Genomic DNA, 23748 nt, shown 5'->3' on the forward strand with positions numbered 1-23748 from the left:
CTACACCACAGCCACAGCAACATGGGGTCTCAGCCAGGTCTGCAACCTACACCACAGCTCACAGCAATGCCAGATCCTTAACCCACTGAGCAAGGCCAGGGATTGAACCCGCAACCTCATGGTTCCTAGTCAGATTCGTTAACCACTGAGCCATGACGGAATTCCCCTCATAGTGGTTTTGATTTGCATTTCTCTAATCATGAGTGATGTTGAACATCTTGTCATGTATTTCTTGGCAATCTGTATGTCTTCTTTGGAGAAACGTCTGTTTAGATCTGCCCTTTTTTTTTTTTTTTTTTGTCTTTTTGTCTTTTGTTGTTGTTGTTGTTGCTATTTCTTGGGCCGCTCCCGCGGCATATGGAGGTTCCCAGACTAGGGGTTGAATTGGAGCTGTAGCCACCGGCCTACGCCAGAGCCACAGCAACGTGGGATCCGAGCCGAGTCTGCAACCTACACCACAGCTCACAGCAACGCCGGATCGTTAACCCACTGAGCAAGGGCAGGGACCGAACCCGCGACCTCATGGTTCCTAGTCGGATTCGTTAACCACTGCGCCACGACGGGAACTCCTTCTGCCCATTTTTTGATGGGGTTGTTTGTTGTTTTGGTATGGAGCTGCAGAAGGTGTTTATAAATTTTGGAGATTAATCCTTTGTCAGTCGCTTCATTTGCAAAGATTTTCTCTCCTCGGGGGTTTTCTTTTCATTTTGTTTAGGGTTTCCTTTGCTGTGCAGAAAGTTTTAAGTTTAGTTAAGTCCCATTCGTTTATTTTTGTTTTTATTGTTGTTACTCTAGGAGATGGATCTGAGAAGATGTTGCTGTCGTTTATGTCAGAGAGTGTTTGGCCTGTGTTTTCCTATAAGGGTTTTATAGTATCTGGTCTTCTATCTAGGTCTTTAATCCATTTTGAGTTTATTTTTGTGTATGGTGTTAGGGAGTGTTCTAATTTCATTCTTTTCCATGTGGCTGTCCAATTTTCCCAGCACCACTTATTGAACAGGCTGTCTTTTCTCCATTGCATATTCTTGCCTCCTTCATCATAGATTAGTTGATTGTAGGTGTGTGGGTTTAATTCTGGGCTTTCTGTCCTATTCCACTGATCTATATTTCTTTGTGCCAGTAACATATGGTTTTGATGACTGTTGCTTTGTAGTATAGTTTGAAGTCAGGGACCCTGATTCCTCCAGCTCCATTTTTCTTTTTCAGGATGTCTTTGGCTATTCTGGGTCTTCTGTGCTTCCAGACAAACTTTAAAATATTTTGTTCAAGTTCTGTGAAAAATGTCCTTGGTAATTTGATAGGGATTGCATTGAATCTGTAGATTGCCTTGGGTAGTATAGTCATTTTGATAATATTGATTCTTCCAATTCAAGAGCTTGGTATGTCTTTCCATCTGTTTGTGTCATCTTTGATTTCTTTCATCAGTGTCTTATAGTTTTCGGAGTACAGGTCTTTTGTCTCTTTAGGTAGGTTTATTCCTGAGTATTTCCTTTTTTTTTTTTTTTTTGTCTTTTTGCCTTTTCTAGGGCCACTTCCCACGGCATATGGAGGTTCCCAGGCTAGGGGTCCAATCGGAGCTGTAGCTGCCAGCCTACGCCAGAGCCACAGCAACGTGGGATCCGAGCCATGTCTGGTGACCTACACCACAGCTCATGGCAATGCCAGATCCTTAACCCACTGAGCAAGGCCAGGGATTGAACCCGCAACCTCATGGTTCCTAGTCAGATTTGTTAACCACTGTGCCACAGCAACTCTCCTGAGTATTTTTTTTTTTTTTTTTTTTTTTGCTGCAAAGGTAAATGGCATTGCTTCCCTAATTTCTCTTTCTGATCTTCCATTGTTAGTGTATAGAAATGCAGTTGATTTCAGTGTATTAATTTTGTATCCTGCGACTTTGCCAAATTCATTGATGAGCTATAAGAGTTTTCTGGTAGAGTCTTTAGGATTCTTGAGGTATAGTATCATGTCATCTTCAAATAGTGAGAGTTTTAATTCTTCCTTTCCGGTTTGGATTCCTTTTATTTCTTTACCTTCTCTGATTGCTGTGGCTAGGACTTCCAAAACTATGTTGAAGAGTAGTGGCAGAGTGGACATCCTGGTCTCGTTCCTATTCTCAGCGAGAATTCTTTCAGCTTTTCACATGGAGAATGATGTTCGCTCTGGGTTTGTCATATATGGCCAAAATTACCCGCAGAGCAACATCCAGACTGATGTTTGAGCAGACGGCTGGGCACCATGATCTCATCAAGGTGACACAGTTAACCTCCACGTCCTCTCTCGTGTGAGGCTCACCTCCAGTGTGGCTGGTGTGCCCTGGCTCACGTACCAGGTCCGGTGTCACGTGCTTTCCTTGGCTTGTTTGATGTCGTCCTCCTAACACTTGTATGTCGTAGGTCCTGTTTTCAACTTGAGTTTAGAGAGATGAGCTCTTCGTTCGAGAGAGGTTAAGTAGCTAGCCTAAGGTTGTTCAGGGAACAACTGGTTTGAAGCCACATAAAAAAAAAACAAAACCCACATGGTATGATTCCATTTTTATCGAAATCTAGGAAATGCCGACTAATGTGTAGTGACAGCAGCTGTTTGGTTGCCACGGCAGGTGTAGGTGTAGGTGGGAAGGGATGAGGGGAATGCTGGGGAGTGAGGCATCTGTCTTGATTGTGGTTGTGTAGATCTGCACGTCAACATGTATCGAGGCGGTCACTTTTTTTTTTTTTTTTTTTTTTGTCTTTTTGCCATTTCTTGGGCTGCTCCCTCGGCATATGGAGGTTCCCAGGCTAGGGGTCGAATCGGAGCTGTAGCCCCCAGCCTACACCAGAGCCACAGCAACGTGGGATCTGAGCCATGTCTGCAACCTACACCACAGCTCACGGCAATGCCGGATTGTTAACCCACTGAGCAAGGGCAGGGACTGAACCCACAAACCTCATTGTTCCTAGTCTGATTCGTTAACCACTGCGCCACGACGGGAACTCCACCTTTTTTTTTTTTTTTTTTTTTTGGCCACTTCTGTGAAAGTCCCAGGCCAGGGATCCAACCTGCGCCACAGCAGGGACCTGAGCCGCAGCAGTGAGGACCCTGGATCCTTAACCCGCTCATGGAGTTTTACACTTTGAATGGGCTGTTTGCTGGAGTCATTAAACTGTTTTCAAGGTAAAGCACACGGAAGACGCCTCTCTGCCTTTCGCCCTGCCCTCCGAGGCCGACTACCACCCTCCAGGGACACCCTCTCCAGCCAGATCAGCCAGAGCTCGCTCGGCCGCCCCGCCTGGAGAGCTGGCTTTCGGGGGTGTCACGTGCCCTCCAGAAAAATTGCATCAAAGAGCCCCTTGCACAGGCACCTCGGGAAGGAGCTCGTCCTGCGCTCGCTGGCTTAACTCGCCCCGTCGCATGTCCCTCCTCGCATGTCCCTCCTCGCTCTCATTTCCCCTCTCCGAGGCCCGGGAAGGTGATGCTCCTTGCCATTGACCTCAGAGGTCATGCGGGGCGGGCTCTACCCTCCTGACCTCCTGACCCTTGGGGAGGGGCTACCACGGTGCCGGTGGCTGGCAGGTGGGCCCTTGGTTCACAGAACTGAGGCGTGTGAAGGTTGCCGATGGCCCAGTCTTCGGATCAAGTTACTGCAGATCCTGGGAAGATTCAGTTCCTGACTCTGAGACCTGGGCCAAAGGACGCCCCGCTTCTTCTCCGCTGCTCCGCGCCCTGTGACCCCTGTCACATGACCCCGGGGCTGCTGGGGGAGAGAATCCTGCCGGGGGGGCCCTGCCTTCGGGGGTGGCAGCTGGCGCCGCCCTGGCAGGGCGAGCCTGCCGGGGTCTGCGCTGCTTCGCCATCCCACGTCCGCCCAGTTGCCCTAGTGACTGTGTGACCCTTCTCCACACCACCCCCACCCCCGCGCTGCCACCCGCCCTATAAATAGAGGCGAGGAGCAGCTGGGCTCTCTTGGCAGTCACCATGAGGGCGCTGGTCCTGCTCTGCTGCTTCATGGCCTCGCTCCTGCTCCCAGGACAAGCAGGTACGACTCTCACCCCGTCAGCCGGGCCAGACGGCGACCCCCGCGTGCCCTGAGGTTTTACGTTTACCGTGGGGCGGGGGGCAGGGGGTTGGGCGTGAGCTGGAGGGTGACCCTCCGTGACTCCTGGGGCAGACAGCAGACCTTGCTCCCAGCTGGTCTCACCCAGGAAGCCCTGGGTGCAGAGGGGCCTGAGAGCCGTCAGGGGCTCGTGGGGAGGCCAGACGGGTTGAAGCCAGTGAGCCAAGAGGTGCAGCCAGGGGTCGGGGAGAAGGGCTGGCTACTGGATGTTGTGGAAGAGGACCCTGAAAGTCAAGACCGGAGCCTCCTGGCTGGACAGATGACCCCGATCTCGGAGGTGGAGTGGCCCCTGGAGGCTGTTGAGGTGACCCTCCCACCTGGTGGAGAGCGGGCTGGGGCCTGGCTTTGCATGAGTGGGGAGGGGGCCATGGCTCAGGAGCACTAGGACAGCATGGGGGTCAGTTTGGGACAAGGTGGGAAAGAAGCGCTGGGGATCGGGCTGGAGCCCGACTTGGACTCCCTGCCGGGGAGGGCTGGGTGCCAGTCCTGCAGGGCAGCTGTGCTAGGCTGGGGGCTTCGCTGGAAAGGGCCGGGGTCTGCAGGCTGAGGCTTTTCCTTGACGTCTCAGCACTTTGTGCAGCGGAGGTGGCTCTGGTTACAGCGTGGGGGTTATTTATAGGTGTGGAGGGGGTACCGGAGCGCTTTGCCACCTCTGTTTCTGAGACTTCTGGGGCTGAGTTCCCCTTAGGGGTGCTTCAGGGGTGCTCTGGGGATCCCCGGAAACCTGGGACCCCCACTTTGCCTTTCCATGACTGCAGGCTTCATTTGCACGGGGGATCATGGGGCTTTTGAGGTTCTGTTTCTTGAGGTCCCAGACTCAGCCAGGAGGTCTGGCAGGAGCAGAAGCCGTGCCCTCAGGGGTCAGATACCCAGGCAGGGGGCTCCGGCCTCGCATGTGCCGCTGGGCCCTGCCCTTGTCTGCCCTTGAGTTAATTTGGGCTCCGTGGGGCTGCAGCAGCCGGGGCTGCGAGGATTCCAAGCGGCTGTCAGGTGGCTAAGTATGGAAACAGCCACGTAATTGGATCCTGAGCCCAGGGGCCACTGCCACCCTCTCCCCCTGGCCACCCCTCCCCTGCTCCGCCCAGCCCCAGCTGCCACCTCCTTGGCTTCCAGGCAGCTCCAGGAACTTTTAGCCTTTTAGGGGCATCCTTTATCTTTCCTCCCAGCAAGGGAACTGGACTTCTGGAAGGTTCTACAGGCCTCCCTGGGGGATCTTGCTGTTGGGAAAGGAGGCAGGCGGGTGCTTGGTGCAAAGCTCCTCTCTCTGCAGGCGCTTTCCCTCCTGGACCCTGTGTGCCCCTGGCCTGGCTTCCGGGGACGGGCTGTCCACTGGTGTGCAAGGCTCCTGCCCTTCTCGCCCCTGCTCACGCAGGTGGCTTCTTCCCTGGGGGTGGGTCGGGGGTAGGTCGTATAGCCCCTCCAGTGCAGACAGCCTCCTCCTGCGCCTCCCAGGGTTCCAGCCGTAATTGCGACTTGCCTCCACCCCCATAATCACAGTCCTTCCTATTGGTTGGTTTTCCCCTAGAATGTGCCACCAGTGATGCCACTGTGTCTCCAGGCAGCAGCTTTGGTCCTGGACTTCCCACCCCACTGCTTCTCGTTTCTACTTCCATCCCCGCCCCCAAGCAGCAGACAGCCTTCTCTCTCCAGTCCGCTTCCTGCTTCCCGGGCCACGGCCCTCTGGACGGGGGTGGGAGTGGGGGTGTGATGCGTTCCACAGCCCCCCCATCCACCCCAGTCCTTTGTAACCACTGGGGTCCTTCGCTTCATCTCGGGGACCTGGCCTGGGGACAGGACGGGGGAAAACAGCCCTGGTTTACTCAGTCTCCTCCTTGTCCAGGTGAGGGGTCCAAAGCCCAGAGGAAAGAGAGCCACGTTCAAGGTCACTCGCCCACCTGGGGCTTCCTGTCCTCCCCTCCCCTCTCTCTGCTGGCCTCCCTGAAGGCCAGCCCCTCAGCCTGGGGGGCTCGTCTCGCTTCCCTGGGGATTCAGGGCGGGACTTACACCTCTGATCCTTGGACATCTCGTCTCAGAGAGCATGTGGGTTGGGACGGGGCTGCTGAGGGAACTTTCCTTTGAGCGTAAGCTGCTGGTGTGTGTTAGGCTGAATCCAGGACATCTTTGCTTCCTGTTGCTGCTCAAGGCAGAGAGGGGGTGGGGAGGGGAGTGGGGGGATGACAGGACTTCTCAGTCTGTTCATCCGCTTCCTCCATTCTAGCCCTGGGCTGCAGACTTGCCTGCTCTGGCCCCACCTGCCATCCCAATGCCCAGAGGCTGGTGTACCCTGGGGCCCATTTGCCCCTTCGTGCGAGAGGAGAATCTCTCAGGACCCTCTAAATGACCCCTCCTCCCTCTCCCCCCAGGTGGTTATTTCCACAAGAAGGCAGGAGTTCCTGTCATGGTGCAGTATAAACGAATTGGACTAGTGACCATGAGGTTGTAGGTTCGATCCCTGGCCTTGTTCAGTGGGTTAAGGATCTGCTGTTGCCGTGAGCTGTGGTGTAGGTCACAGACATGCCTCGGATCCTGGGTTGCTGTGGCCGTGGTGTAGGCCAGAGGCTGTAGCTCTGATTCAACCCCTAGCCTGGGAACATCCCTATGCTGTAGGTGCGGCCCTAAAACGCAAAAAAAAAAAAAAAAAAAAAAAAAACCAAAAACCCCAAACCCAACCAATCAACCAACCAAAAAATCAAAACACCCAGCAGGAGGTGGCTTCTGCATTTCCTCCTGCCGTGGCCATTGTGGGGCGGGCTCAGAGAAGGTCATGAGCTCAAGGGTCCTGGGGAGAGCAGACCCCGGAAGCCTTCCCAGCCCCCTGCAAGCTGTGACTCCTGGCTCACTGCCAGTGGACAAGCCGTAGGGGGCATGTAGGCTGCCCTACCACCTCGAGGGCGTGAGGTGCTGATCGGGATTTGCTCGATGGATGCAGCCCGGTGGCCTGTGGAACCACGGTTTGGGAAATGCTGCCCTCGCCTCCTGCCTGGGTGTGACAGTGAGGCGCAAACAGCAGTGCCAGGGCTAGAGCTGGAATTCAGTCCTCCTTATCCCACCCCCAGGAGCAGGTGCAGACGAGGCCGGGGGCGTCCAGCTGGCCCGTTGGTGCTCACTTCGGTGTGGTGGGCGGGGTAGGAGCCGGACCGCGGGGACCGGGAGGAAGAGGGCTGTTCCTCCCTGACCTGGTCGAGGGGCCGGGGCCAGGGCGTGGGGATGGTATCTCGTGCCTCCGGACCTGGAAGGAAGGTGGACGCTGGAGGAGGGGAATGGGTGCTGCTGGCCCCTGCGGGACGCCGGGGTGCTAAACCCCACTCCAAATCCACCTAAATCCAGACCCGCAGCCCCTTCTGTTTAAATCCTGCTGGGCGGTCCCTCAGACAGCTGCCGTCATTCATCAATCCATCCCGATCTCCGGCGTCCCTACTGCTTTGTAGGTGCGGTGCCGAGGGAACTCAGAAAGGTGTTTTCTCTTTGCACGCTTTCGGTCCAGGGGGACCTGGGACAGCATCCACCCTGGGCCGGACACATGCACACAAGACGCACACCTGTCCGGAGGGAGGGACGGGTCAAGTGCGTGCGCCAGAGGGGAGTGAGGACGTTGTGTTTAACTCAGGGGGTCAGGAAATGTTTTGCAGGCGAGGGACTACTTGAGAGAAGGATTCAGAAAGAGAACTGCCTGTGAGGGGAGCGGCTGAGCACACGCACGCGGTCGGAAGCTGGGAGCTGTGGGGAGACCCGGGGAGCACACTGGAGCCGAGGGAGGTGGGGGTTGCGGGGCATCTGGAAGGCCGGGTTGGGGCAGAGTGTGAGGTGCCCAGAGGGTTGGGCTGAGGAGGGAGCTTTGCTCTGTGTGTGTGTGTGGGGGGGATCAGCGTGGAGGGCTTTGGAAAAATCCATTTGGCAGTTGTTCGTAGGGAGGAGTAGGCCAGGGCATGAACTTGGGCGAGGGAGAGCACGCCGGAGAGGAGGGCAGCCGTGGTGCTGGGGGCTCTGCTGGCAGGAGGAGCCCTCGCCCACACCGTGTAGGTCATGGCAGGCTTGATCTTGCCAGAAGAAGAAAAAAAAAAAAGAGCAGGATCATAAAAGAACTGATTTTAGAAGTTCACCTGGGGGGAGTTACTGTCGTGGCACAGTGGAAACCAGTCCGACTAGGAGCCATGAGGTTGCGGGTTTGATCCCTGGCCTTGCTCAGTGGGTGGAAGACCCAGCGTTGCTGTGGCTGGGGTGTAGGCCGGCAGCTGCAGCTCTGACTGGACCCCTAGCCTGGGAACCTCCATATGTCATGGGTGCGGCTGTAAACAGCAGAAAAAAAAAAAAAGTTCACATGGGGTCATTATGAATTTGGGGGGCACCCGGATGGAGGTAGTTGGCTTAGGAGGAAAGCCAGGTCTGGGGATGCAAAAGTGAGATCTGTTTGTGTAAAGATGAGGCCGAGGCTGCCAGGTGGCCAAGGAAGCTGTTGCAGGGGGAGGAAAAGGTGAGCTTCAAGGTCCGGTTCCTGGGGATGGGAGCAGGAGGAGCAGGAGGAGGAGGATGGGTTTCAGGAAGAGGTCCAGGAGGAGGCGTCACCTGGCAGCCGACGGGAAGGGTGCCTTCCAGAGAGGATTCCGTCCCACGAGAAGCCGAGGACGGTGAGGCATGGGCTGGGACACCAGGAGGCCATGGACAGTCACACCCGGCTCAGGTGTTCAGCGAGGACTCGGAGGCGGTACCTCCACACAGTGAGACTTGTCACGTTAAGTCTGCAAGGGATGCGGGACAGGAAGCAGGCGGTTTGGGGAGGGAGAGAGAAGATTCCGAGTCCTGGGCCGATGCGGAGGATGCGGTGGAGCAGGAAAGACTGGCACACGCCACGGGGAGGGGTGACCAAGTGGGACTGAGGGGACACGTGCCATGGCATTGCGGAGACCTCAGAGGGACACCGCACATTCGAGGCCCTCTCAGCAGCCCGGTGCCTGCCCGGGAGCCCAACTCGGGAGGGGGTTCCTGGGGGGTTGCTACAGACTGGGGTGAGGGCCACGGAGGGGGAGGAACCAGGTTGTCTGTCCAAGAAGGAGCGGGAGGCGGGCTGTCCTGAGATGTGGTCCGATGGCTCGGCCCAGACCAGAGGCTGGTCTCCAGTCCAGGCCGAGATGGGCCAGGAGATGGCCAGTGGATTGGCTTTTTCATCACAGTGAACGCTGGTCTCTCCCTGTTGGTGAACCAGCCCCTCCAGCCAGATGCTGCAGTGAAGGGGGCCGAATGCGACCCCCAGCAAGGCGTTCATTCAGCAGATGAGCGCCGGGCCTGCCCTGGAAGCGCTCGGTGTTCGGGCTCCGGGCGGGGTATCGGTTACCACAGTGGAAGCTGGCGGGGCACACAGCCTGGAGTCGGCCCAGGCTCAGGTTTCCTCTAGGGTGTTTTCCCGGCAGCTACGAGGCCTCGCTCCTCGCCCTGCGGACTTATTTTGGGCTGAGGGGCTGGTGTGCTCTCACGATCTGCTCTGGGAGGCCAGGCCCCTCCAAGACGGCTCACCTGCCTACCTGCCCTGGCAGGGGCCTTGCAGGCTCAGACACCCGCATCTGTCCTGTTGGCTTCCTTTTCTCCTTCTTGGGTCCCTTTCTTGCCCCAACACTGGCCCTGCTATGCCCCCCTCACCCCCCCAAGAGACATGTCCTGAAATTCATTCCAACGAGGGCCAATGGCTCCATACTTAGACTATCAATTTCCCAAAGCACTTTTTGTTTTAAAGGAGTCAAGATTTTAGCTCAAGAAATGCATCTCTCATGTGGAATTTCTCATTGCTTTGGTGGGCAAGGCCTCAACCAAAGTCTCTAGTCTCAGCATTGAGGCAATAGCTGGCCCATAGATTCTCACACCGAGGGCTGAGCTGTATGTAGGACTTTCTCTGCCTGGCCCCGAAGGAGGGAGGGAGGCAATGGACTGGAGCCATGGTGGCCATGGCTGTAGAACTTGCTCAGTGCCCAAGAGGCCCCAGCCCCTCTGCTCAGCCCCAGCCTTGGTGTCCTCGGCAGGGGGTGGCAGAATTCTGCAAATGGGATGGGTGACATTTAGCTGAGTATCTGGAGATGGGCGTTTCCTGGTCTGTGTCACCTGTTCTGTGTCTTTCTCTGGGCTCAGGGACATCCTGTCCCATTTGGTTTCAGCCTCATCCTTCCCCAGCCCTAAAGGAGGAGTTGCACAGAGTCAAGGGCCCAGGCAGCCCTCTGCCCCGGGGACTCGTCATTTCCTGTTCTCCCTCTCAGAGAACCTCAGATCAACCTTTCTTGAGCTGCCCAGCTTCAGGTCGGGGGCTTGGGCCGCAGAATTTGTCCTTGCCTCTTAAAATGCCCCAGCTGGTACGTCAGCAGCTCACACCCCACATGGCTTGCAGCGGCCCCCTCTCCTGCCCGCCAGCTCTCCCCTAGCTGGTGTGGAGGGGAGGCTGCCTAGAGGCCTGATTCTGAAGACCGCAGGCCTGGCGGGTGGCTCCTACCTGGCACCATCCCAGGAGCCTGTCTTTCTTGGGATCATGTCACTGGGACCACAGGAAGGCACAGTCACCGTGGCTCTGTCCAGCTCCAAATTCTGGGACCCAGAAGGATTTCAGGTGTGACACTGGCCCAGCTGGGGCAGGCCATCCAGGTGCATTGCACGGGGGCTAAGTGATGGGACGAGGCTTTTCTCCTCCGAGCCTTGGGTGGACATTCCCCCCGGGGTCCTTGTCCCGCACAGCCTTGAGAGTGCTTGATCTCTAGTTCTCTGTCCTAAAGAGCACAGCATGAGTGCAGCCCTGCAGCCAGCCCTGGAAGGAGGAGGGCTCAACACAGAAACATGTGACGCGGCTGCCCCTGGGGAGCCCCCCGGGTCAGGAACCAGGGTGGACTCATGATTCTGGGCGACAGGTAGGATATGATCAGCCAGAGATATGAGGGCGCAAGGTGGATTCAGTCGCTGTGGGAGCTGGGGAGAGGAGGGCAGGGCCTGTTCACCACACAGCCTGGTCGCCATGAGGGGGGCAGGAAGGATGAGGCCTGGAGTTCCCGGCAAGGCTCACCCGTAACAAATCCGACCAGTATCCATGAGGACGTGGGTTCGATCTCTGGCCTCACTCAGTGGGGTAAGAATTGTTGTGAGCTGTGTTGTGGTCACAGACGTGGTTTGAATCTGGCATTGCTGTGGCCGTGGTGTAGGCTGGCCGCTGCAGCTCTCATTCAACCCTTAGCATGTGGCTTGGGTGCAGCCCTAAAACAGACTAAAATAAAATAAGAAAATGAGGCTGGAGTTCCCGTCATAGCTCAGTGGTTAACGAATCCGACTAGGAACCATGAGGTTGCAGGTTGCTCAGTGGGTTGAGGATCTGGCGTTGCTGTGAGCTGTGGTGTGGGTTGCAGACACGGCTCGGATTCCACGTTGCTGTGGTTCTGGCGTAGGCTGGCGGCTACAGCTCTGATTGGGCCCCTAGCCTGGGAATCTCCGTGTACTGCAGATGCGGCCATAGGAAAGACAAAAAGACAAAAAAAAAAAAAAAAAAAAAAAATGAGGCTGATGTGGGTCCCTCTCTGAAAGGCCCAGCCCTCCAGCCCCGAGAGGCCAGGGTGTGCCCATTGGGAGATCTGGGCTGGCACGTGGTGCAGGCAGGACCGGGCTATGCCCCTGCCCCCAGGACCTGGCTTCTATTTGGGGAGATGACACACACTGAAAAAAAAAAATGTAACTAACACCCAGGGCAGCTCTGGTTGGCGTTCAGAGGAGGGCTGGAAGGTTGGTCTCATGGAGGGGCCAGGTTTCAGCTGCACTGGGAAGAAGGCGACGATCCCTGGACTGTCAGCTCCAAGAGGACAGGGCTGTGCGTTCATTTAATTTGCTCACTGCCCTGTCACCAGCACTCAGCCCAGCGCTGGGCTCTTCCAGGGATCTAATGATGTGCAACGAACGAGACGATGTGCGCGCGCATAGATGGATGAGCACCTGAAGGCGGTGATCAAGGCCAGGAGTGGGGAAGCTCGGAGCGTGGTGCTGGCAGGCACGGGATGAGACCGGCCCTGGCTAGAATGTGGGGCTCCCATTTGGGGGAGATGAGACCACCCTGACAGGTTGGAACCCACTGGGAAGGGCCTCAAATGCCCAGCCAGACGGCTCCCCTGGCTTCCCCATAGCCCTCCGCATACTCTAGCCTGCCCCACTGCCAGCCAGCCCCTCCCCTTCTCCTCCCTCTCAGATATTTTTGGATCCTTCTAGAGCAGGGACTGCATTCTGAGCTCCAACAGGTGCAGGCAAAGTGTGGCCTGGAGTTCTGGGCCCATAGGAAGTGGTTGCACTGGGAGCTCAGCCCAGAACCAGGCCAGGAGAGAGCCCTGAGCTTGGGAGCCCCCTCCCCCCACCCTCCCCCACCAGGTCACTGCCCACACTGCAGCCTCTGGTTTTTCTCCAAGCGGCCGTTCTCTTAGGAACTCGGCCAGCCCTGCTGCCTCCCATAGAATTTTCCCTAGATGGCAATAGGTAAGGACTGGACAAGCCGTTGCCTTGATCGCTAGGTTTCTGCTGGGCATCTGCTGCCTGCCCTGAATCCCTGCACTCACAGGAGGGGCTTCCAGTCACTGCTGGTTCCTTGGTTTCCCCAGAATTTCCTCCTTCCCTCTATTCCAAGGGCCAGGTCGTGGGAGGTCTAGTTCTCTAGCGAATCCCAGGAGGTGAAGACACCAGAAATGCTCCCTGGGACCTGGGAAGGAGGCTGGGAAAGTTGGAGAGTGGTCACAGCCCTCGCCATGGCCTGGGGGAGCCCATCCTGGCCTCAGGCTCCCAGCAGAAGGAGTCTGGGTCCCAGTCAGGACAGGAATAGCAGTCTGGTGGCAAATCCACCCCTTTCTCCTATCTTTTCCTGCCTCGGTTTCCTTCCCAAGTTGTCAGGCTGGCGGCCTCTCCACCCAGACCCCCCTGCCCTGAGGCTGCCCACATAGGGAGCCGAGCAGCCAGCCCGGGGCAGGGCGCAGCTCACAGTCCAGGACTCGAGGACAGAACAAGCCCTGGTGTTGTCACGATTCCCCACCAAGCCCCTTACCATCTCTGCACCTGTTTGCTCGCCCATAACACAGGATAATAATACTGGCCCTATTTACAGCCGGGGGTGGTTATGCAACTAAAATAAGAAAGCGGCTATCGGATGCTTAGAATGTTTTTCGATCTCAGATACTTTTTAAGGTTAGAAGGACCATGACATTGATCATAGGCTCTCGCTGCGGATAGCATTCCTGTAGCTTGACATCTGCCACCGGTTTCCTCAAATATCACAAAACTCGAACAACTCGGAATCCATCGACACATCTGCCCCTTCTCAGCACTGTTAATATCCTCGGATTTTCTGTCCTCAAAGAGCTTACAAGCCAGGAGGGGAGGCTGTCCCTGCTCCGCTCCCGATAGGAGTAGGGAGCCGTATAAGGCAGATGTAATCAGGGGCTAAAAATAAACAGCTAGAGCTTGCAGAGAAAGGGGAGCCGGACAGGGACGGCCTGGGTGAGTGAGCACGACTGGCTTAGCCTGAGAGGGGCCGGGAAGCTGTTGGAGGGCCTGGTTTAGGTGTTGTTTCCTGCATTTTCCCGGGGCTGCCATGACAAGTGACCACAGACGGGGTGCCATCAAGCGACAGAAATGCACTCTCTCCAAGTCTGGAGGCAGGATGTCCGAAATCAAGGTGCCAGCAGGGCTGTGCTCCCCTGGAGGCTCCAGGGGAGGGTCCTTCCTGCCTCTTCCAGCTTCTGGCGGGTCTGGGAGGTCTTGGCCTCCTTTGGTGGGTAGGCGCATCTCTCTAGTCCCTGCCTCTGGCCTCGCGTGGCCTGTCTCTGTGTCTCCTCATAAGGTCACCAGTCACTGGACCTGGGAATGGTCGTCCCCATCCAGTAGGCCCTCATCTTAACCCATTACCTCTGCACAGACCCTGTTTCCAAAGAATGTCACATCCTGAGGTTCTAGGTGGACGCTCTTAGCCCTGGACCCAGATTGCCGAGCAGCGCAGCTACTGACTCTGAACAGGTAGCTCTTATCTCTTTCCCAGGTGGTCATGCACCTGGTTCTCTGGTCCTCTCTTGGACCCTGCGGCCACTACTGTCCTAGCGGCTAACCCGGAGCTCTGCCAACACACCCAGGGCACATGCATGGAATGAATGGACGGACAGCTGGCCGGGGGCAGGGAGTTCCGGGAGCGGCACCTAGCCTAGGGGTGCTGGGGAGGATGGTTTTGAGAATTTTCCAGCTCCTGTTGGGTGTGTCCAGGTGCAGAGCCGGCTGGCCAGGTGACGGAGAGAGCAGTAGACTGAGAACCCGGAAGCTCAGGCGTCTGCTGGCCCAGCTCTCCCGCCTGAGCGCCCGCGCCTAGTTCCCTGCAGGCCCAGTGGGAGAGTGAGCAGGATGTCAGTAACTCTGCAGAAGCCACTTGGAGAAGGCACTTCTAGGTGACCCTCTGCCACCAGTGAGGGGTTGGCATCTCAGCCTCTGCCTTCCTGTGCTCCCCTCGCCAGCCAGAGCCCCAGCTGGAAGGTATCTGGGTGTCCTCATGGCGGACTAGGGGTCCCCCACCCAGAGGCTGGGGTGTCGGCCAGCTCTGGAAGTTGGTGGCTGTGGCTCTGTGGCGCTCTCTGTGGTTTGTCCTAGTTCTGGAGGAGAGCAGGGGTGGAGCATGTCTCCAGGGTCCCCCTTTTCCAGAAGGCTCACCAGGGAATCCAGTCTGTTCTCTGTATGGCTTGTCCCGCCCTCCTGACCGCGGCCTCTGTTCCCCACACACTTGGCTTGGCTCTTGCGGTCCGACCCCAGATGCCCTACTCCCCACTTCTAGGAGCTCCTTCAACAAGCCCCTGGGGTCCACATCCCTGCTTGGCACTGAGACTTTCTCCATGCCTGCCCGCCGCCCCCTCCACTTAGAAGCTGTGTCTTTACATTCAGAAATTGGATTGCGGTTGTCACAGCAACCTTCTGAGCTGGTAGGGCAGCTCTTTCTTTGACCACAAAATAATGACTTGGGCGGGTTAAGGGACTCTGCCCATGGTGCTTCTCTGGTTCTGAATCCTGCTCCTGAATCTCCTCTCTTCTGGAACTTTGAACTTTCTCCTACTAAGTTGAGGAAAGGAAGGCCTTTCGCTTGGCCACCACCTGCCCACTCCTTATCCATCCATCCGTCCACCCATCCATCCCTCATTCATCCATCCACCCATCCATCCTCATCCATCCATCCACTCATCTATCCATCTATCCCTCATCCATCCATCCACCCATCCATCCTCATCCATCCATCCATCCATCTATCCATCTATCTCTCATCCATCCATCCACCCACTCATCCTTCATCCATCCATCCATCCATCTATCCATCTATTCCTCATCCATCCATCCACCCATTCATCCCTCATCCATCTATCCACCCATCCATCCTCATCAATCCATCCCCTCAGCCGTCTATCCAGTGGCTGTTCTAGGGGCTGGGATATAAAATCTCTGATAGACAGGAGATCAGATAAGTCAGTCATCTAGTATATTAGACATTTATAGGTGCAATGGAGGAAAGAGATGAGGGTGGAAAGAGGGGAAGATGGGGTGGGGGACAGCCTCACCAGGGTGGCCAAGGAGGCATCACAGAGAAGGTGACAGGAGCCAAGACTCGGGAGGAAGGGAGAGAGTGTTCCCAGCAGAAAGCACATCAAGCTCGAGCACATCAAGGCCACGAGACTGGGGTGGGGGTGGGGGGCTTAAGGGGTGTGCGCAGGGGGTGGGGGTCAGGGAGGGGCTGTGCCACTGTCCGGTGAGAGATGACAGCGCCTGGGCCAGGGCTGGCAGCAGGGTAGAGATGGTTAGATCGAGGATAGATTTTGAAGGTGAACAACAGGTTCAGCTAAGGTTTTGGAGGAAGAAAAGAATTGAGACACTGTTTTTTTTCTTTCTCAGCCACGCCCACAGCTTATGGACGTTCTTGGGCCAGGGATGGAATCTGAGCCTTACCTTCAATGTACATTGCTTTAGCCCACTGCACCATGGTGGGAACTCCGAAGACACTTTAATTTTTAAAAAAGCTTTGCTGAGATATAATTCATAACCTGTACAATTTGCCAATTTAAAATGTACAATTCAGGCCTCCTGTTGTGGTGCAGCAGAAACAAACCCAACTAGTATCTGGGAGGATGCAGGTCTGATCCCTGGCCTCACTCGGTGGGTTAAGGATAGATCCCGCATTGCTGTGGCTGTGGTGTAGGCCAACAGCTATGGCTCTGATTCAACCCCTAGCCTGGGAACTTCCATATGCTGTGGGTGTGGCCCTAAAAAGCCAAAAATTAAAAAAAAAATTTAAATGTACAATTTAATCCTTTCCAGTCTACTAAAAAAACAAAAACAAAAAACAAAACAACAACCTACAAACATGCAGCCATGAGCATCGTCATTTTTAGAATATTTTCATCAACTCCAAGAGAAACCCCTTCCTCCCCCCCTCCCTCCCCCACCCCTCCTCCCGTCCCCTGGCCACCTCTGATCTTTCTGTCTCTGGGGATGTCCCTGCTCCAGACATGTCATAGAAATGGGCTCACGCGGTACGTCGTGTTTTGTGACTGGCTTCACTCCCTGAGCAGCGTGTCTCCAGCGCTATCCTCCTCGTAGCTGTGTCTGCCTCGTTTCTTTTTTTTTTTTTTTTTTTTTTTGTCTTTTGTTGTTGTTGTTGCTATTTCTTGGGCCGCTCCCGCGGCATATGGAGGTTCCCAGGCCAGGGGTTGAATTGGAGCTGTAGCCACCGGCCTACACCAGAGCCACAGCAACTTGGGATCCGAGCCGCGTCTGCAACCTACACCACAGCTCACGGCAACGCCGGATCGTTAACCCACTGAGCAAGGGCAGGGATCGAACCCGCAACCTCATGGTTCCTAGTCGGATTCGTTAACCACTGCGCCACGACGGGAACTCCATTTTTTTTTTTTTTTTTTTTTTTTTGTCTTTTGTTGTTGTTGTTGTTAAGTTTGCCTCGTTTCTTTTGACGGCTGGCAGGAGTCCACTGTGTGGAGGGACCTTGCTTTGTTTACATCCCCCCATGGATGGACGTTTGGGTTGCTTCCACCTTCGCATTGTCACCAACAGTGCTGCCGTGAGGGAGTTCCTGACTAGTATCCATGAGGTTGCAGATCGATCCCTGGCCTCACTTAGTGGGTTAAGGATCCGGCGTTGCCGTGAGCTGTGGTGTAGGTCACAGATGCGGCTTGGATCCTGGGATGCTGTGGCTGTGGTGTAGGCAGGCAGCTACAACTCCGATTCAAGCCCTAGCCTGGGAACTTCCATATGCTGCAGGTGTAGCCCTAAAACAACAACAACAACAACAAAAAAAAACCCAAAACAAACAAAAAAAACAGGGCTGCTGTGAGCATCAGTGTACAAATTCTTGTGTGGAGCTATGTTTGGGTGGATTTTATCCTAACGTTGGAAATGCCCTCTGCTTTTCTGGTGGTACTTGGCTTTCAGAATTACGTCAAGTCCTTGGAGACGCCCATCTGCTAGCTACATAGTAGGTTCTCTAGCAACAGGAGTGGAATGAAGCCTTAGTGATCCTGGAGGTGGGCGGGGTGCGTATTTTTCTTCTCTGTTTTACTGATGAAACAGGCATGGAAAAGTCAAAATACTTGCTCAAGTCCCCACTGCTGATGAAGGGAGCAAATTCAGGCCTTCGACTCTGAACTTCTTTCTTCCTTGTCCTTCCTGGAGTCACCGGGTGCCCAGGTCTGCTCCCCAGGCCAGGCAGCTCTGCCTGACCCCCAGGGTCCCTCCCAGGTGCACGTTCTGCCAGGGCCTCCCACCACCGGCTGCTCCTGCCCTTTTGTGCTCTCCTCTCGGGCGGGAATGTGGCCTGGCAGGGTGGCAGCGCCACTTAGACCCACAGTGTTCCTGGCGCTCACGGGCACCAGCCCTGCCCGCTACCTGTGGCCTCAGAGATGGGCAGTAGCCTGTGCTGGGGAGCCAGGGGCAGGCCTGGTACAGCTTCCTGCAGGCAGGTTCCGTCCTCTGCCACCAGTAGGTCCCTGGCAAGGTCGGCATAGGCTGACTCCCAAGGTCAAGACCTGAGGACAGTGGTTCTCAGGTTCTAGCAAGTGTGAGAGTGGCTTGGGTGCTCGTTGAAGGTAGAGTCCTGAGCACCCCGACCCTGAACAGGACACAAAGGGCTGAGGAAGGAAGGGGCCAGGAATGGAACCTTGAACCAAGCTCCTCCTGATTCTTTTGCAAATGACCTTGAGCCACCTTGGGAAGGGCTGACCTGGGGGAGGAGGCACCTTCCTGTTGGGTGCCCTCGGGCACCCAGCAGAGGCCACTGTGCAGTGTATCTGCCATGACCCTGTGTGCCTGCTGCACACTTGCCATCCCGAGGGGGACAAGCCACAGGCACTAACATCCGCAGGGACACAGGTTAATAAAAAGGCTGTCACGTAGGGTGGCAGGTGCTGTGGGAACACAGAGCAGAAGCACCCAGGATCCAGGGAGGCCTCCTGGGGGGGTTGGCCTCAAAGCCGAGATCAGAAGTGGGAGCTGGAATTAGCCAGGTCTGGGGGTGGTGGGGGGTTGGCACTCAGGGAGGCTGATGGGAATTTCATGACTGGGCTGGGTTTCTTAAAGCGCTCAGCAGGTGTCTCTTGTCAGGATGCTCAGCACTTTCCCAGGCCCCTCGGGGCGTAAAGAGGTAATGGGCCTACTTCTCACCCCGGAAAAGATGCCAACCTAGAAGGAAAGGTGGGACCCAACACACACAGGTCACAGCCACACGGGGCGGGGACTCTGTCGCTTGGCTCTGTGTGGACAGCCATGGACACTGAGCCAGCTGAGGTCAGGTGGGTGAGTGGGGACCCAGGTGGCCTGGGGAGGTGGGAGAGAGCTGGGGAGAGGGACAGGGTGTGGCCAGATCTGCGGTGCTGTGGCCCTTGGCAGACCCTTCACAGGCGGGATTGTCTCCCCAAAACGTGCTGACGTCCCAACCTCGGCATCTCAGAAGGTGACCTTTTTTGGAAATAGGGTGGTTGCAGAGGAGGTTAGTCTGACGGGTGTCCTCAGAGGGAAAGGAGAACAGACCCCGGGAGGAGGCCACGCAGGACAGAGGCAAAGCCTGGGGACAAGCCGAGGGTTGCCAGGAGCGCAGAGCTGGCGGAGACAGGGGGACACGTGCCCTGGAGGGGCCTTCAGGCAAACACCTTGTGCGACCCCTCGATGTTGGACTTCTGGCCCCAGAACCGTGAGAAAAAACGTCTTTATTGCTCTAAGCTGGGGGGTTGTGGTGCTTTGTTGCAGCAGGTTCGGGGAACAATCGCAGGGCCCGGCTCTAGCTTGGGTGCAGGGATTTGGGGCCCTCGTCTGGTGGGGGCGGGGGGCCCTTTGCGCAGGTGGCCTGCTGGAGCCTCTGGTGCAGCCTGGTGGGGGCTGTGTGGGGTCACCCTGGGGACAGTGTGTGCGGCATGTATGCTCTCTCGTGCCCCGCCCTCCGTCCTGCCCTTGGCTGTAACCTTCCTCTCCCCTGGGCAGCCCCATGAGGACAGAGGAGGAGACGGCCGCCCCGGCCTTCCGCACGGCCACCGGGCTGCCTAAGGAAGAGGAGGCTCCTGCGGGGCCAGAGCCTCATCTGGTTTCAGTATTCGAAGAGGCAGGAGAGAGGACTCAGGCCCCCGGTGACCCCGCGTCCCTGGGGAAGGGAGCTGCTCTCGGGCTTCGGTGCCGTAGTGATTGCTCCCTGGGCGTGGGGCTGTTCCAAGAGAGGCCTGGCCTGCAGGGGGGACAGACGGAGCCCCGGCTCCCCAGGGAGGTGTGGCCCACGTGGCTGGGTTCAGAGGTCTAGGCCGCTCGCTGCTCCAAACTGGAAACGAGTCAGCTTCCAGAGGCGGTAGAAGATTCTTAGAACATCCCACCAGAGAGCAATCGGCGTGTTTTAGAGTCTTCGTCCAAATCACACCTGAAGGTTCCAGATGGTGTTGCTCCGGGCTTTGGGAGTTTGTCCTGTTCAGGTGCGCGGTGGTCTTCTGCCCTTTCTCTGTGCCCCAGACGCTGGAAGGCTCTTCTGGCCCAGTCCTGTGGCCTCTGCCATCCTGAGCTCAGCGCTCAGAGCAGAACCAGTGGTCCTTTTTCTCCTGGGGATGAGGATGGCGAGCCCCAGGCTGCATGCCTCTCCTGATGACGCAGTGATGGAGGGAGATCCGCAGACTAATGGCGAATGCAGGGCTGGGCCAGGTGCGGGTGACCTCTGACCCCGGAAGCTTAAGCCTCCCCCTAGTCCTTCCCCAAATCTCCGTGCAGAGCTGTGCTCAGGGACCCAGCTTGACGTCAGAGCCCTCCGTGGCCCTCAAGGGCGGCTACACTTTATAGGAACAAGTAGGGAAACGGATGGGAGGTTCCAGAAGTGCCGGGTCCCTGGGATGGGGAGAGACATGGGTGTAAAGTGTTGGAAATAGCAGGGTGCGAAGGAAGCTTGGGCAGTTGGGAACCCGTGTGGAAGGCCAGGGCCAGGAGTCTGGGGCCTTTGTGTTTACGTCTGGCTTTGCCCCAGTGGGATGGGCCACTTCCGGCAGGGTCTTTTCCATGTCTGGGTCTCAGTCTCCTCCTCCATGAAATGAAAGAGCTTGGCTAGTGAATTTCTCAGTTTCCTTCCAGTTGTCCAAAAATCACCCGAGGGCTGAACAGCAAGACAAGGTTGGGGGCCATGAACCTAAGAACCATCGGCCTTGGATTTGGGGGAAGCCCTTTGGGAGTGAGGCCTTCGGAAAGGTCTGGCATCTTGGTGTCTGGGTGGTAGTTTTTCTGGAAGGGCCCATGAGCTGGGCACACAGGGTAGAATATTCCTGTTATTGTGCCCCAGCCTCTCCCCTTGGCTTGACCTTCCTCAGTCACCTCCTCTGAGCTGACCTGGGAATGGGGGCTCTGGGGGCTGAGATCTGCTAAGGATGAGGCCTCACCACTGAATAGGCATGGGGGTGGTGTTGCTGTTGAATGGGCAGGGCTGCAGGTGATGCCAAGGCCAAGGGGCTGCCTGGTCGGGGTATAGGCTGGTGGGCAAGGCCCTTCAGAGGCATGGAAACATCAGCTCTGATTTCAGGACAAGCAAAGCCACTGTCCCTCACCTCTGGTGCAGCCAAAGCTGCATTCGCGAGGCCTGTGTTGTTCTTGAAGGGCTTGTCCCTTTGCTCACTGGTCATAAGGACGGTGGCAAGGCCTCATGGGCACTGCAAATGGCCTGTCTCCTATTGTGCTGCCATTTCTGAGAGCCAGGAAGGGCCCTCACCTGTTCTCATGCAGACATGGCCCCATGAGTGTGTTTAGACGACCCCCTGATGTGGCTCTGTACTGGGGTGAAGTGTGGGGTCACCTCCCTTCCACGTGGATGGGCAGGGCTGGGGAGGTAGCTGGGAAAGCTTCTCCAGGAGTCAGGGCTGCCTGGAAGTGGGAGTTGGTGACTGCGGGAGTGACCTGGGGCTCAGCAGGATGAGATCTGGGCCCAGGAGAGCTGGCAGCTCAGGTCTCAGGCCTGTTCCTGTCCCAGGCCAGCAGGACCATGGAGAGCATGGCCCCCCCGCCCCCAGCACCCACAGCTCCTGGTCTGAGCGGCTTCTGGCTGGAGGAAGGGGAGAGGGCCCTGGGGCAGAAAGACTGCTGCTGGCCCACTGACTGGCCCCCAGGCCTGGTGAGCCACATGGCTCGTCTGAAGCTGGTTCTGTTTTGGTCCAGTCAGTGAACGTGGGCTTTGCTGGTGTCTTCGCTCTTCTGGGAAATTATTGCTCTACCTGATATTCGTGGACGGCTTTCAGACATCACCAGTTGAAGATATACTGAGGGGGTGTATCAGAGCAGGTGTCTTTCTCTGCGTTTTATGGGTGAATGGGGCTGGGTGCAGGTGGTGAGGAGTGGCCCAAACAGGAACCTGCGTGGCTGGTGAGGAAGGCGTCAAGGAGCAGAGCCCAGCTCTCCTGATGTCAGTGGCCTCCAGGGAGGCCGGTCTGGCTCCAGCCTGGCCCAAGGAGGTGTTAGATCCGGTTTTGAGCTTGAGAATCAGGCTGACTTCCTCCCACTGCCCTAGCTTGGGGCGGGGGTGGGTCTGTGTCTTTGCTCTGAGCACCCGCCAAGCCTGTGACGGCTCTGAGCTGAACCCAAGGCGGCCTTCCAACCGGGACCTCAAGGACGCTCCTTTGGCCCCCCGGGGGTCGATCCCTGCCTGCTGCCCCAGAGTCAGCCCTCCTCTCAGCTCCCTGGGAGGCTGTTCTTTGGGGGTGGAGGTGGGGGAAGCCAGCCACCTGCTTCAGCCTGTCTCAGAACCCAGCCTGCCTCTCTCCCTCCTAACGTTCCGCTCCTGCCCTGCTCAGCCCCTCCGAATGGAGGAAGTATTGCCAGTAGTCCCGCCAGAATCTGTGCTCACTTCAGGCAGGGCTGATCTCCGGGAAAGCCAGGGGCTTAGGGCTTGAGGTTTTGCCGTGCAGAGTTGCGGGGGGTGGGAAGAGGGTTAAAAATAGTTGTCTTGAAGTCTCTAGAGGAAGAAGAGGGTGGGCTGAGAATTCTCCATCTGTCTGAGGCCAACTCACCCCCTCTCATTTCAAGGGCAGGGCGTTCAGGTTTGGAACAGCTTGTAAGACTTGCAATTCGCTCCAGAACCAGCCGGCTGCTAAGTAGCCTCACTAGCCCTGTGGTCTTGGGGTGATCACTTACCAGATTTTTAGGCTCCTGATCAGTGAAATCAAACCAGTGGGCCTGTAAGGAGGTCCCTTTGATGCTCAATCCCATGGCTCCCACCCACTGCTGCCCTTGTCATCCCGTCCTAGCCCTTGGGTGGATCATTTTGGGACAGCCAGGGACAAAGCTGTCTTCTTGGGATTAGCCTTGACTTTAAGAGTTTGGCCAGGAGGCCAAAGAACCTTCTAAGAAGGGCTGCCTCGTTCGTGTCACCTGGACCCCTTGTGTGGTGGGGGGGAGAGGGAGGGGCCCACAGACGGCGAGGGAGAGGGTCTCAGGATTCTGGGGGGAGGTGGGCACTTCCCTCCTAAGTTCCTTTTCAGCGTCAGCCTCTGCAAAGCTGTATGGAGGCTCATCCAAGAAGCGAAGGAACGAGGGGCCCTGAGCTGTGAACTTTGACTCTGTAATAAGATCAAGAAAAACATGTGACCCAGGAAGGGGCCCCGGCCCCTGGCCCAGCCCAGGAGCATTTGGAGGCAGGATCTAGAACACGGAGGGCTCCTTCTGCCACCACGGCCGCGGGAACTCGGACTCGGACCTGCTCTCCGCTGCCCTTGAGGCACCGCCCACGAAATGCCCAAGCGTCTGGGCAGAGGACAGCCTGGTGAAAGACGGGGGACTCCCTGGATGCCCAGAGCGGAAAGCCGTCGTGCCCCAGGGACTTTTTTGGCTGGTGACTCATCCGTGTAAGTGTGCACGCGTCATGGTGTGCTCTGCCTGTGTGTGACTCCGGACGCCGCGGGTGCCGTTCAAATGGAGGGGGCGCCGTGTGGGAGAATCACTGGGGCAGGTGTTTAGCCACCCGCGCTAAGGAGACTTGGACGGTTGGACCCAAGTTGACAGTCCGTGAAGAGGTCGGCCACAGCAGGCGACAGACAAAAGATCGTGGATATGACCTGTCTTCTTTTGAGCTCCCGAGTCCAACCTAGGACACCCTCCCCCTGACACGGGTCCTGAGGGTGGCTCAGAGCAGT

At 56.8% G+C, this 23748-nt stretch overlaps 1 protein-coding gene across 8 annotated transcripts in view; it reads left to right on the forward strand.

The window, feature by feature from the left end:
- Positions 3756-23748, forward strand: part of SRL (sarcalumenin) — a 38558-nt gene continuing 18565 nt past the window's right edge. For 2 of the 8 annotated variants that reach the window (XM_005653036.3, XM_021086707.1), the window contains exon 1: positions 20073-23460. Coding sequence is in view for 4 of the 8 variants with exons in the window: in XM_021086705.1 (XP_020942364.1) it covers positions 3952-4012 (61 nt within the window). In the remaining 4 variants the exon portion in view is untranslated. The other 6 variants (XM_021086705.1, XM_021086702.1, XM_021086706.1 and 3 more) reach the window with 6 other exon arrangements.

Source organism: Sus scrofa, chromosome 3 (assembly GCF_000003025.6).
Source record: "Sus scrofa isolate TJ Tabasco breed Duroc chromosome 3, Sscrofa11.1, whole genome shotgun sequence".
In the NCBI taxonomy this organism is placed as follows: Eukaryota; Metazoa; Chordata; class Mammalia; order Artiodactyla; family Suidae; genus Sus; species Sus scrofa.